The 15,898-nt window shown below is 33.8% G+C and overlaps 1 protein-coding gene across 1 annotated transcript; it reads left to right on the top strand.

Annotated features, from left to right (window-relative positions):
* LOC118485833 lies at positions 1-6,170 on the top strand. The gene is made up of 12 exons (XM_035982318.1): positions 1-51; positions 716-781; positions 1,572-1,644; positions 1,742-1,780; positions 1,847-2,107; positions 2,196-2,453; positions 2,555-2,993; positions 3,091-3,727; positions 3,895-4,030; positions 4,151-4,903; positions 5,033-5,215; positions 5,545-6,170. Exons 1-12 carry the CDS (start codon positions 1-3, stop codon positions 6,168-6,170), a joined length of 3,522 nt encoding a protein of 1,173 aa, XP_035838211.1.
* The last annotated feature ends 9,728 nt before the right edge of the window (positions 6,171-15,898 follow it).

Below are 15,898 nucleotides of genomic sequence, written 5' to 3' on the forward strand. Positions count from 1 at the left end.
ATGCAAAATGAAAGTTCCGGTGTAAATAGTTACTTTAAGAATGGAAGAAAGGTAATGAAATATGATATTGCCAGTAACAAAACTTTAACATATTATTATTTTTTTAATCAACAACTGTAATTAAGAAAACAATGAGTAAATAATATAAATGGAAATTACAAAACAATGAGTGAATAATATAAATGGATTTCTATTTATTAAAATGTATGAGTGAATAATGTAAATGGATTTCTATTTATTAAAATGTATTTGATTTTCAGTATGCGCTGGAACTACTTGGGATGAATTGAAGCATATTAGACAGGCTATTGGATTTTTAGTTATTCATTAAAAGCCCAAAAAGACTCTGAATGAAATAACAAATGAACTTTGTCCCGTAAGAGTCTATTTTATAATTCAACATTTTACTTAAAATAATGATGTTTTTCCTTCTATTATTCTAAGATTTCGTGTGTGATTTAAGCATACAACAATTATACAGAATTAGCAAGATGTATTAGGATTATAAATAATTCTACATAATAGGTGGCTTATAATATTTGAAACCTATATGCAAACACATATTCAAAAAAAAATTTAAACAATAACCCCTTTCCATATTTATCTCATAATTAACTAACCTACTTCCCTCTCAAAATTTTTAAACTAAAATTCAAATCATAATCATAAAACAACCTTGGGTACTTCTATCATAGCTTGAACTATTTTTTTGCAGGTTATTGTTCTTCATCAACCTCCATTCAACATTTGTGAGAGATTATTTTCTTATTTTAATGTCCAGGTAAGTAACCTCTGTTTTGATTTGATCTTCTATTTGTTTTGTTATTCGTTTCATTTTATTTTGATTTGATCACAGAACTTGATACCTACTAGAACTAGCCTTTCTTTATATATCATTAAGCGATGCAGATTAGCATTTTATCAACACTCCAAATCCCATTCAAGAAGTGCATTACTTTATTAGTGGCTATTTATTTCTTTTTTCTCGCTTCCTTTAAGTGGTAGAGAATATCAAGCATGGTAAAAAAACATAACATTCCTATTTGAGTTGCATAAACAACTTGTGGAAGCAATATGCCAATACGTCTCTAGACATGTAAGGGAAGACGTGCAAGTTCCAATGATTGATCCTGCCCTATCAATCCTTGACCACTATACTTTTTTTCATATGTATTATCTTTACTGGAACTAACATCAAATAAACAAACCCCAGCCCACCTTGAAAAGTATGTTAATCCAAAAAAACTGGTAAAAAACATCCTATTTAATTTATTACATAAAATATATTGTAAAAAATATAATATAGTATAAATGTATTAAACAGGTCAACCTGCCAACCAGACGAGGTTGACACGAACCCGACCCGTTAACCTAAACGGGTACGCGGGTTCAACTTGAAACTAACCCGAACCCGTTTAGACTAAACCTAAGCCATTTTAGGGATGTTGAAGTATTTTGTTTAAACTAATTTGCAAACCCAGTTAACTTATAATTATAATTCTTTTACTTTGTGTTGACAAAATCATTATTTTACTTTTTTTAAATATTGTCTTTAATTTTCTTTGTAAAAGGACATGTCTAAAAGACCAAATGGTGATTCTTCATCTTCATCAAAATCTCCTAACACTCATGGTAATTCTAATGGTAAGTTTTTTAATTAAATTTCTTAACTTAGTTTTAAAGAAGGTTACTGCATGTAATCCGAATTATTTACTAATAATAAAAGTTTCGTTTTTTGTAGGTGAACTAAATAGAACCCCATTCTCTAATATTACAAATGGTATGACAAATAATATTGAATTATGATATTCATTATACTCTTACATTTGGTATGTTTATATTACAGTTATTACTCCCGACGTTTTCGCTAAAGATTCTGTAGATAGGCGAAAATTAAGAAAGCTACATCTGGATAGTAGAAAATCTAATACACTGAATAAAACTTCAAAGTCGAACAACAATTTATCATCAGCAAATAATATGCCATCAATTCTTAAATCTCAGCAAAATATAACACCAGATAGATCTCTTACAAATCATCAAATGAGTTTTCAGAGTATTTATTCAAGTATAAACCATACAACTTCATTGAATGAGATCAACACTGGTACGAACTTTTAAATTATATACAATTGTTCTAAAAAAAATAAAACTTTATTCAATGAAATGTATAAAGGTTTATATTGGTTTGTCAGGTATGGTAGTTTGCACTGACAATAATTCTACTCCTACAACTACTCAAGGAGGATATTCTATTTCTTCAAGTATCATCACATCCTCAAATATATCTTCTGGAAATCATCGATCTTCTTTAACAAAGTTGTCAACCGGAAAGCGTAAGTTGATAAATACTGCACAGAATATAAATCCTGTGCCAATGGTTGACTTGACATCAGAGGCAGAATCCGATGTGCACTTTATTGAGAAAGACCCATTTAAAGGAATCTCTAAAGGTACTTAGCATGCATCATATTTTAAATACATTTATTGTCATTAATCATTTAATTTTATTAATATTATACTTATATATTCTTACCACAACCTAATTGAACAGATTACTTGGATCATGGTGAGCAGAATGTTATATGTGGAATATGTAAAGCGAGATTGTGGAAAGATGAAGCCGGTAAAGGAAAAATAGAACTTGACAAACTTTGTTATTTGCAGTGTTGTGGATACGACAAGGTTGAGCTTCCTGATTTCAAAGACAGTCAATCCAGCTATCAATGTCTTTTTCGTTGTATGGATGAAAAAAGCAAGCATTTCCTGAAAAACATCCGCCGTTTTAATTCTATGTTCTCTTTTACTTCGATGGGTGGGAAGATTGATTCATCTATTAATAAAGGTAATGCTCCATACATATTCAGACTTGGCGGTCAAAATTATCATTCTATGGGAAGTCTTCTACCCGAAAATGGAGAAAAACCAAAATTTGCTCAGTTGTACATATATGATACTGACAATGAAGTTTCAAATAGACATGCATTATTCAGGTATGCATCTATAAAATTTACTTATGTCTGTTTTATTAATATTCTATCGTTTCATTAAAATTTACTTTTATGTTGACTTTATACATTTTTTTATTAGTCAATCAAGAAATCGTTCATCATCAACATCAGAGACATTAGATACTGAGATTATACAGTATTTAAAGATTATGCTAGATACAAATAATCAGCTGGTGAAAACTTATAGGAATGTACGAGATTGTTTCAAGGTAAATCCTCATGTTAATCTTAAGCTACGACTAATTGGTAAAAGAGAGAAAGATGGAAGAATATACAATTTACCAACGGCTTCTGAAGTTGCTGCTTTGATTGTTGGAGACATTAGTGATTCGCTAGAAAAGCGAGATATTATTGTTGAAACTCAAACTGGTGATCTACAACGTATAAGTGAGCTACATCCTTCATATCTAGCTCTTCAATATCCACTTTTATTTCCGTATGGTGATGATTGTTATCGTGTTGATATTCCTCATAGAGAACTTAGCACTTCAAGCACTAGCAAACGCCCAAATTGTACCATGCGAGAATGGTTTGCATACCGAGTTCAGGATAGGGCTAATAATTTCTCATTGATTCTTAATTCACGTAGACTTTTCCAACAATTTTTGGTAGATGCTTACACTATGATTGAAACTGAACGTCTAAACTTCATACGTTACCAACAGAAGGATCTTAGATGTGAGTCATATGATACTCTTCAAAACTTACAAAGGAGGGTAAACAAGATATATCAAAAGTTGGACAACAAGTAATACTACCATCTTCTTTTACCGGTGGAGCGCAATACATGATGCAAAACTATCTAGATGCCATGTCCCTGTGTAAGTGGTATGGCTACCCAGATTTTTTCATAACTATTACATGTAATCCTAAATGGCCAGAGGTAAAAAGGTTTCTTAAGGATACGACCATAAATCCGGAAGATAGGCCTGATATATTATGCCGCATATTCAAAATCAAACTTGATTCAATCATCACAGATTTAAAGGAGAAGGCGTTATTGGGAACTGTACAAGCAGGTACGCTACTTTCTAAATATAATTTATATTTTTAATATTTAACTTCATTTATTATAAAATTATATTTATATTATAAAATTTCTTTCAAATATTCTTATGTATCCTAATTTTTTAATGTAGTTGTTTACACAGTAGAGTTTCAGAAACGTGGTTTACCCCATGCCCATATTTGTTTATTCATGGATGTTAATCATAAGCTCCCCACTGTTGACCATATCGAACCTTTTATTTCTGCTGAAATCCCTGATAAGAAAGAAGATCCAGAACTATATTCTCTTGTGAGTGAATACATGATTCATGGTCCATGTGGCAGTGCTAAACCGAATTGTCCATGTATGGTAGATGGGAAGTGTTCTAAAAAATTTCCCAAGAAATTTGCACCTCACACCTGTATTGATTCAAATGGCTTCCATGTATACAAAAGAGCAGATTCGGGTAACTATGTTGAAAAGTCGGGTGTTAAGTTAGATAATAGAAGTGTTGTGCCGTATAATAAAACACTGTTGAAGAGATATCAAGCACATATCAATGTAGAATGGTGCAACCAGGCTGGATCAATTAAATATTTATTCAAGTATATTAACAAAGGTCCTGATAGAGCATCGGTGGCTTTTGAAGAAGCTGGCAAACAAGATGAACAAGATTTAGCAAGGGACGAAATAAAGGAGTATTATGATTGCAGATACATTTCCGCATGTGAAGCGTCATGGAGAATTTTTGCATATGAGGTTCATTATAGGTATCATGCGGTTATTAGACTTCCTTTTCATTTAACAGGTCAACATAACGTCGTATATGGCGCAGATGATGATATTGATGATGTTCTCAACAAACAATCTGTTTCTTCGTCTAAGTTTTTAGCCTGGATGAGCCGTAATCAAAATGATGAAAAAGCATGAAAACTTAGTTATGTTGAATTCCCTACTAAATATGTTTGGAAACTAAAGGATCCTTGTTGGGAACCACGAAAAATAGGTCGTTCAATTGGTCGAATTCATTCAGTTTCCCCAGCTCTTGGTGAGGCTTATTTTCTGAGGATTCTTCTCAACAAAGTGAAAGGACCAAAATGTTTTGAAGATATTAGAACGGTAAATGGGCAAACACTTCCTACTTTTAGAGATGCATGCTATGCGCTTGGGCTTCTAGATGATGATATGGAATATATCGAAGCAATTAAAGAAGCAAGTATTATAGGTTGTGGTTATTATCTTCGTGCTTTATTTGGAACAATGTTGTTGTCTAATACTCTATCTAGACCAGATTTCGTTTGGGAAAAAAACATGGGAGTTTTTATCTGATGGAATTCTTCACGCACGCCAAAAAAAGGAACATATGCCAAGTAAACAATTTTGATTTTCAATGTTAAAGTATTTATATTTAAAATTAAAAAAAGTAATTATTTTTTTCTTTCTCAACTTTTTTATAACTATTTTTAAACTTAAATTATTCTTTTTGCCTAATTAATGTTTTTCTATATGAAAGATCTTTAGTATTTTATTTTGTACATTTTACAGGTTTATCACTTACTGAGGACCAAATAAAAAATTTGACCTTGGGTGAGATTGAGAAATACTTACTACGCAATAACTCTACCCTAAAGAGATTTACATGTATGCCTTATCCGAGTGACGACTCCATAGCTTCAGCAAATAATCGTTTAATCAATGAGGAGCTATCTTATGACAGGACCAATCTAGGTAATGAATTTCAGCCTCTCTTTAATTCATTGACAGATGAACAAAGATGTGTTTTTGATGAAATTATCAAAGCTATCAATGGTAACAAAGGAGGTGTTTTCTTTGTCTATGGATACGGTGGAACGGGTAAAACATTTTTATGGAAGACATTATCAGTTGCATTACGATCTAAAGGTGAGATTGTATTAAATGTTGCATCGAGTGGTATTGCATCTTTGCTATTGTCAGGAGGCCGAACAACGCATTCTAGATTTCATATTCCTATCAATCTTAACGAAGATTCAATCTGCCACATCAAACCAAATAGTCCTGTTGCTCATTTACTAAAGGAAACAAAATTGATTATATGGGATGAAGCACCGATGGTACATAAACATGCCTTTGAAGCTCTTGATAGAACACTAAAAGACATTTTCAATTGTGATACTTCAAAAAATTCTTAAACACCGTTGGAGGTAAAGTTATTGTATTTGGTGGTGATTTTAGACAAATCCTTCCTGTTGTTCCGAATGGCAGCAGACAACAAAATTGTGAATGCCTCTTTAAGTTCTTCCTATTTGTGGAGTAAATGTAAAGTCTTAAGGTTAACCAAGAACATGAGGCTAACGATTGGAGCAAATACATCTGATATGCAAGAAACAATAAATTTTGCAAAATGGTTGTTAGACATTGGTGAGGGAAAGGTCGGAGGTAACAATGATGGCGAAACAACTATAGACATTCCTGATGATCTTCTAATAAATCACTCATCTGATCCTGTTCAAAATTTAATTGACTTTTTTTACCCGTTAATTCTCCAAAATTTCAAAATCCAGAATTCTTCCGTGAACGAGCAATATTAGCACCTAAAAATGAAGTTGTTCAAGAGATTAACGATCATCTGCTATCACTTTTTCCTGGAGAAGAACAGGAGTACCTTAGCTCGGATAGTATTTGTCCATCAGAACAGTTTAATGATCCAGCACAAGAACGTATATACTCTCCCGATGTTCTTAATGGGCTTAAAATATCTGGATTGCCAAATCATAGGTTGGTGTTCCTGTTATGCTTCTAAGAAATATTGATCAACAAAATGGTTTGTGCAACGGTACCAGATTACAGATCCTAACACTTGGTAAACGCGTAATAGAAGCTGAAATAATATCTGGAGGTACTATCGGTACTCGAACATACATTCCTAGAATTAATATGATACCTTCAGACAAAAAAATTCACTTCAAGTTTCAGAGAAGGCAATTTCCACTATGTGTATGCTTTGCAATGACTATAAACAAAAGCCAAGGACAATCACTATCTCGAGTTGGTTTGTACTTAAAGCAACCTGTATTCACCCATGGACAATTGTATGTTGCACTTTCGAGAGTAAAGAGTAGAGCCGGAGCAAAACTACTAATTTTAGACAAAGAAGCGAATGTTACAAATCAAACGACAAATGTTGTTTACAAGGAAATTTTCAGAGACTTGTGATTAGTTTTTATTTCTTTTATTTGTAATTTATATTTTTTTTTTGGTTTTTGATTGTTGAATGAAAATGTTGTTTCCTTCTTTGTTATTTTTTCATATTTTTATGTTTTATCCAACTTAATTGTTCAACCCGTGTATCACACGGGTAGATAACCTAGTGTATGTATATATTTAATTTGTTTCAATTTCAATTTAACGTTGTTAGTCAAACTCTGACGTCAGCATGGGTCTGGTTAAGACAACATGGTCTTGTCATAGTGGGGTTAGGACCCTTTGTTTGGGAGGGTGTAAGATCTCTCTCTTGAATATTAAAGATTCTTACCGTTAAAAAAATTCTAAAAATATAATTAAAATTGTTGTTTATTATTTTGAGTGAAGTGATTTACATTTTTTTCCTTGTAATAAATGGATACATTTAACTAAAAAAAACAAAAAAAAAAATCATCCACTATAAACCTGTTATGTAACTTGTTGGTGTTTAACCCGCTCTAAATCAAAGCTCAATGTTAAAACCTGGTTTTAATTGTTTACAACCCAATTTCTTATTGTCGTAATCTAAGCCGTTACAATAAAGATCCATCTCTTCAATCTTTTGATGATACCGTTCATTCGATCTTAACACTTATTCAAACCGGTATGTTAATTTCTCACAACCCTAATTTTCAAGTGCTTAATCGGTTTGTAGTATTTATGTTCATCCATTTCTTGTGAATGCTTTTTTGTTTAATGATTTGGGATATTACCTTGTGTTGTCTTTGTCTTATTTCAGATCTACACATGTATGTTTCATGTTGTTTACTTTTATGTTTTTGCTTTGTTTGTGTGTTTGTTATATAACAAGTCGTTTGTATTGTTGTAGGGTTTATTTTGTTTGTTTACTAGGTCATAATCTCGTGTATTACAAAAGTTGAATAAATGTAGTGTTATATACTTAACTCGGTTATCACCTGGGACTGCTTCTCGGTGTAACGTTCCGCATTTTCTGTACTTTCCATATTTAGAAATTTTTATTCGCATTTTTATTTTTAGAAACTTGTTTTCTTACTTCAATTCAATCCTTGTAATCTCGAGACTTTGATCATAATGAAAATCGTATTTTTATATATTGTTTAATCATACATGCATAATATATAATCAGTCGCGAAACACACGTTTTAATTTAAAACCGACACATACATCGAGATTATATTTTCTCGGAATCACATTCATACATGTATCATACTTATAATATACTTGCATACACCTTTATAGCATAAAATAACTAACAATACAAATGTAGGGACTAAAAATGAAAATTTTCATTTCCCCAACCACTTTTTTTAATGTCCTAACCTCCAACCAACTCATTTAATACCCCAAATCCACCTTCTAACCTCCAACCAACTTATTTAATACCCCTTCTAACTCCCAACCACCTTCATTTAAACCCCAACCACTTAACCCTCTTATAAATACCAACCCTAACAACTTCCAAACACTTGCACCACCTCCAAATTACTTCCAAACTCTCTCAAATCTCCAACATTTTCAACTTTGGGCAAAAAGTTCAAGAACCAAAATTGGTAACTTTGACATTCCAACAACTCAAGACTCGTCAAACTCACTAAATGGAAATTTCTTCCCAAATAGTGAGTATACATGACCCTTTTTTACTTTTTACACTTTTGGGTGCAATACATTTATACTATTAAACACACGCAATCACTTATACTTTATGCTTAAATCACAAACAAACAATCCAACATACATGCTTAATATGTTATGCTTGAGTTCGTATACATTTGAACATTCTTATGTGATAAACTTGTCATTAACTTCGTACGAGCCTTTCCTTAACATGTATAGCGCTATAGGAGTAACGCACCGCCCGTAATCTTGTGGTCATGTTAAGTCTATTTAATACTTGCGGTAATCAGAGGATTGACTTGTCTAATCTCATGCCAGTTATATGTTAATTCTTGATAACAATTTTGTCATGTGGATTGTCAAACTTTTATATCCAAATGCTAGTATTCAAACTTGTATGCTCGCTCACACGTGCGGGTGTGTATATATTTTTAGATATATTTTAGCTCTTTTTACTCGCGGATTTAAGTTTTAATTTTTTTCGAAGAACATGTTTTGAATATGGGACTTACGAAAGACCTTATTTAATGGCATATTGTACTAGCTTATGTTTTAATTAATGAAATTTCCTCAGTTTGATTTTGTATGTCTCTAATATATGTTCTACCGGTGTAATGACATATAGGCAAATATAAATACAAATCAGAAGCTAAAGGGCTTATGCATATTTTGATCGTAACTGCTAGGTTTTATATTGAGGCTATAGTATGACTAATGAGGGTCTTGAGTCAAATGATGATTCAACGGTTGTATTTCTCTGCTATAGTTCTTGGTTTAAAGCTAAAATGAGTGTTAACTCCTGGCCATTTGTGTAATATTTAATATTGTAGCCATTATAATCATTTATATTATATAGATCAAAATATATTAATAACCTATTAATAATTAGTTGGTAATTCTTGATGGACCATATTACCCTTATTAACTAATTGAGTTTCCTCTTGGGTGTATATATAAGGAGATTATTAGAGAGATAAAGGGTTACACAGTTACACAAACCTATTAACTCACAACATCAATCGGCTCTATCTCCCTAATCGAAACCTCCCTAGTTACGGTTCATCACCATCATAATCTTACACCCTAAGGAGGAACCAGATCATCCTGACAAGAATGTCGAACTCAATGGCTGCATCTCTGACTGGATTCTCTGTTGGCATGTCTGCTGTAACAGGTATGTTATTCATGTTTTCCTTTATTTTAAACAGAACTGATCAACACATTCTGGTTAGATAACTGGGTCGGATCAGACCCATTATATAAACAGTTTCCGGCTTTATTCAGACTTGAAATAGATAAGAATTGTATGGTGGCTGACTGGGTGGTAATGGATAGTTTCGGATCAGCCTTTAACTGGAATTGGTCGAAGCCGGAACTTAATAACATGGAGCAACTTGATCTGAAACTAATGAAAGCTGTCATCGGGGCAATTAGCCTGAGATCGGGCTGCGATAAATGGAAATGAAATTACGATGAATCAGGTATGTTTAAAGTTTCAAATCTTAAAAAAACTCCTAAGTTCACATAATAGAATTTAGCCCAATAGAATTTTTGTTTGGAATAACTGGGTACCAAAGAAGGTGGCAATTGTGGCATGGAGAACGGAAATGGAGTGAATACCGACCAAATGTGCACTTTCGAATTGGGACATCATGGTTCAGAATCGGTTTTGTACGTTATGCGGAGACTATGAAGAGACTAGTGAACATCTACTCATGGCATGTCATTTTGCCTAAGTCATCCGGCAGAACATAGCGGATTGGTGTAAGATACCTCCAATCATTGCCTTTGACATTAAAGACCTTTTAGTATTGCATGGGTTCAGTCAGGGTTCGAGGAAAAGGAAAAAAGCATTATATGCTATCGTACTTGTAGCATTTTGGTGTATTTGGAGAATGAGGAATGAGGCTACATTTGGACAAGCAATGCCAAACATGACAAAGTTCTGGATGAGGTGAAGTCAATGGCTTTTTTGTGGATAAAAAATCGGTTAAAGGAGGCGACATTAACGTGGGAAAATTGGAGTCGGTTTAGTATTTTTGGCTAAGACCTATGTAAACTCTGTAGGAACTAGGTTCACTTTTTATTAGAATATACTATAAAATATGTAATAACGATACTCTCGTTATTTGTGGGAAATTCTTCTAGTACAATACCGGTTACATAAACTAAATAAGCAAATGTAATATACAATTTAATTGTACCAATCTTGATTCAAGCCAACTTCTTTTGAAGAACTTCAACCGCATCGTCTTTGTACGAACATACGCTGCAGAATGAACAAAATGTCGTTGATGTTGTGGTTGAGGCATGTGTTCAACACGCTTTCCTTAAAACAGATTACGCGCCTCCTCTCAGACGGTTCTGTCTCCCAGGGTACAACAACCGGAACAGTATGTGTACTGCCGGAGATGACTCTCATGCCCGAGATAGCACCGGGTATAATGGTGTTTGGAATTGTTATGGAAATTTAGAGATTAAAGAGTGTACAAATTTTTCTTATGTTTTAGTATGAACCATCAAGTTCATATATATACACCCATAGTTTTAACCTCATTAAAACTCGTAATAAACAAGACATTAATCTTGTCATAAATAAAACATTAATCCTGTAATAAACAAGATAATGAATATAGCTTTAATCTCTAATTAATGGACTTAAGTGGTTAGTAAAAAAACGGTCATATTCATCATGACACGAATTAAACAGTTGTAACAGCTAGTTTGACCAGGTCCAACCAATTGCTCTGTTACCGTTGCAGACATGCATACGCACCTGAAGTGGCTCTTCAGTCCGTGCGCCGCACTGTATGGAACCCGCGTATGCGCACGATATGCAGACCAGTGCGCCTAGTTACTACTGCAAACCTGCGCGCGCTTGAACTGGCCTGTCAGTCCGCGTGCCACGCTTCAAGGATCTCACGCCATGTAATATGGAGCCGCGCGCCACTCGTATGCCACTACGCATACCAGGACGCCACCTGGTCATGCGTCATCCAAACTCGTGCGCCATTTGCAGTCTTCACCATAGCCAATGACGTGCGCCATGCGCCTAAGAAGCTTGCACCTTCGCCATAGCCAATGACGTGCGCCATGCACCTAAGAAGCTTGCGCCTTCACCATAGCCAATGAGGTGCGCCATGCGCCTAAGAAGCTTGCACCGCATCGTCATGTGTCATGCCATGGCATCCGCCTACGCCACCCAAAGGTGCGCCATACGCGGACCCGCCATGTATCTGACCACGCGCTCATGGGCAAAAAATACAAAGGCGGTGTGCGAAGTTTAAAGCGCACCACATTGGGCTTATAGCCCATGTCACGCGCGCATATGTGCGGGTCACCTGTGACAACCCTCAAAATTTCATGTATCCGTACGATTTATTTATGTTAATTAAAGTGCTTGATGACTGTGCTGAATTACTTAACTGCTTTCTGATTTCTGTGTCATACTTACATGTGCTTGTTAACATACTAGTCTTGTGCAGAAAAGTTACTATATAGTTCTATATACTTTCCTAAATGTTGGGAATTAAAAATGTTACAAAAAGATATATATATATATATATATATATATATATATATATATATATGACACTATATGGAATAACCTAGTACTTTAATGAACCGGCATCAAACCGTACAACCGGACATTACCCAGAACACAAAAATATTGTTAAACACATTGTTTCACTTTTACTAAGCTGGTTATGGTCCCCGAACATCATAACACATCATATAAATACCTAATAACTAATACCCTAACCAATACACTTAGATTTCAACTATGATCAAACTAACTAGTTACAACCTACATCTAGACCCCCCCCCACCTATGACCGTCCAACATGGTGGCCCCACCATAGATTTTATTTGATTAATAAATTGGATTATGTTTCCTCTTTTTAAACATAAGAACCAATGGATTTTAAGTGTTGGTGGATTTATAAGTAAACCTTAAGACCATAACCTTTATTCCATTCACATTTCACCAACACCTTTCTTCTCCTTCTTTCCCCCTTGATCTCGGCCGAAACCCACAACCATACCACCACCATCTTCAAGTCTTGTTCATCTAATTTCCTAGTAATACAAAGGTGTAAGAAGCTTGTTTAAGGAGCTTGGAGCTTTCGGAAGTTTAAAGACCTTCTTCGTTTGCTATTAACCACCTCATTTCTTCTCTTGAACATCAATAGCCTTGAGCTAGTGGTAAGAACATCCTACACTTCATATTTCATCTTATTTAAGTGGTTAAAGTAGGTTACATGATGATAAACTTAAAGAACACTAAGAAACTTGAACTTGAAACATGAACATAAGCTAAAGTTATGAAGAAATCATGTTGTTTTAGTGTTGATATGCTTGTTGATTCTTGTTTGTTTGTGGAAATGATGTTGATCATCATGTAGTCTTGCTAGATCATGATTAAAAACATAATCTAGCAAGATGAGAGGATGAACATGTTAAAGGTTATGGATCATCCTCACTAAAGTCATGAACTTGAATGAATATAATGTTTCTTGTAATGATGAACAAGGTAAGTTTAAAGTCTTGTAGATCTAAATATTTCAAGTATGATTTACCAAGAAACCAAGTTAAAAATACAAGTTCTACTAAATCTTGGTTCTTACATAAATATACATCATTTTTAGTGGTTAACGAAGTGAAGAAACACATGTGTAACAAGAAAAATACATGAAGAAGCATTTTTAGAAAATATGAACATAAGTTGTAAAGATCCATATTCTTTAAAAATGAAGTTTTTAAAGAAGCAATCACACTTTAAGGGGTAACAAGACTTACTAAATACGCTAGTAAGTTACTACACATTTTTATAAATTTTCAAGTTCATGAAATGGTAATTTATGCTTGTTTTAACAAGATTGGTAAGTAAAAATTGTATGTTGTTGATTGATGATTGTTGAATAATTTTTGGAAAAGAAAATGATATACTTAATAGCATGGACACCTCCATTTACAAAGGAAACTCTGGCGAAATTTTCTAAAAATTCCAACACTTAGAAAATATTTTTCTAAACAAGCATTACAAGTATATTTTATAACATGTGTTTCGAATATAAACTTCGCCATAATTTTTGTAACAAAATACAAAGTGTAGGAGGTTGGTTTTTGTAAATAAAAATGGGTAAATATATATTTAGAATATATATCTTATACTAGAACACTTGTGTGGATACTTGTTTATTTTGTGAGATAGTTATACTATTTTAGGGTAAAATAATATAACTTAGCAAAGTACCTTGACATTAGAATTGTGTGGTACGTGGTAGAAGTAATGAGTAGATAAACCGTACATAGGATACATGTTATGCATGAGAAACTGATTGTTATCTGTACCTTATTAGGACGTGCTTGATTTCCTGATTATTTGAGTAATTAATCTAACCGAGCAAACCGAGGTGAGTTCACACACTTTCTAAGGCATGGGATTCCCGGTGGTTGGGAATGGGTTAAAGAATTAAAACGAAACCTATATATCCTCCTTGGGTAGGATATGTACCGCCATCCTCCATGGGTAGGATGCCAATATTAATCCTGCGTATTCTCCTTGGGTAGAATACGTACGTTCGTCCTCCTTGGGTAGGACAACAACCTTAAAACTTACTAGACAAAACTCTATCATGAAGTCCCTCATTTTATATCGACTTAATCGCCGAGTCCAATGGCGAGCGGGTCATTAGTTAATAGTGCTATTAGGTTTGATAAACCTCACACCGTGCCAGTCGGACGGGCGTGTACTAATGGACTATGGCAAACTGTCAATGATGATAGACATTGACGTAGGGCACAACTTATTTTCGTTAGTAGTCGATATGGTAACGGTCTAGTGGTTCACATGGGGAAGCCCCCACTGATTATGGATATGGTTTGGGTAATAAAAGAAGGAACTGATTAATCATATTTTCAACTATGGGGTAACCCCCACGGCAATTAAGCCAGCAAAAGACAAACCATGTTTTCGGAAACAACGTAAAACTAAACAACCAAACGTGAACTCACTCAACTTTGTTGTTGACTCGTTGTTACATGCCTTACAGGTCGTTAGATGCTTAGGGAGTTTGCACGAGGAGGAGGCCGTTGTGGGATATGGACTGTTATGTCCCGTGCAAAACATTTAATCCTTATGAACTTATTAAACTTACGTATTGAACTTTAAACTTATGAACTATGGAACTTATGTTTTAGACTTACGTTTTATGCTTCCGTTGTTAACTTAAAGTCGGTTACCTTCTTTAGGTCACCAATTATATTGTGGTTGGTTTTATTTACTTAATTATGTTGTTCAATATGATTGGTGGCTCGATCCTGGTCATGTCACGCCTCCAAGCGGTGATACTCCGCATGGTGGATTTTGGGGGTGTGACATCACCCTTTGGTCACCACTAGTGTTTGCCTTAAGGAAAACAATTTACAAGGAATGCTCCTCCTTATATACCACTTTGAGTTGTCATCTCACCTATGTGGGACAAGTTGACAAAACTAATCCATTTTATTCATATTTGTTTGTGCCAAACATACAACTTCAAGCTTCGATATCTCATTCATCTTAGCTCTATTTAGACATAGTTTGAACACAATCCCATAAATAATTATTTATACAACACATATATAAATATTATTGATATTCAAAATATTTAGTGAAAAACTCATTTTCACTAAATTTCCAACAAACTCGTTTGTTTTGATTGGTGTATTTTGTAATTATGATGTGTAGCAGCTTGCTATAATTAATAAAATTTTTATGTCGTTCATTCCAAAAAAAAAAAATACATTGAGAAAATTTCAAACCCTTCCCAAATTATTGGTAGTGTTTGTAGTTTGCACACCCACCAATATTTAGAGAGTTTGAGAATCGGTGAAATAACTGAAAGCATGTTCGCAGGAGCATGTACCAAGAGTTTTACACTTTCTTGTTTTCAGCGTCTATGAATTTTTGTCAATTATATAAAATTGTTAATGTATTTTTTTTACAATAACTTATATGTCTGTCTTTAAATATCTATATCTATACTATATAATAAAAGAAACCTGATTTGGAACATTCGATGAGGGTATCAATAAT

Source organism: Helianthus annuus, chromosome 13 (genome assembly GCF_002127325.2).
Source record: "Helianthus annuus cultivar XRQ/B chromosome 13, HanXRQr2.0-SUNRISE, whole genome shotgun sequence".
NCBI classification, from domain to species: domain Eukaryota; kingdom Viridiplantae; phylum Streptophyta; class Magnoliopsida; order Asterales; family Asteraceae; genus Helianthus; species Helianthus annuus.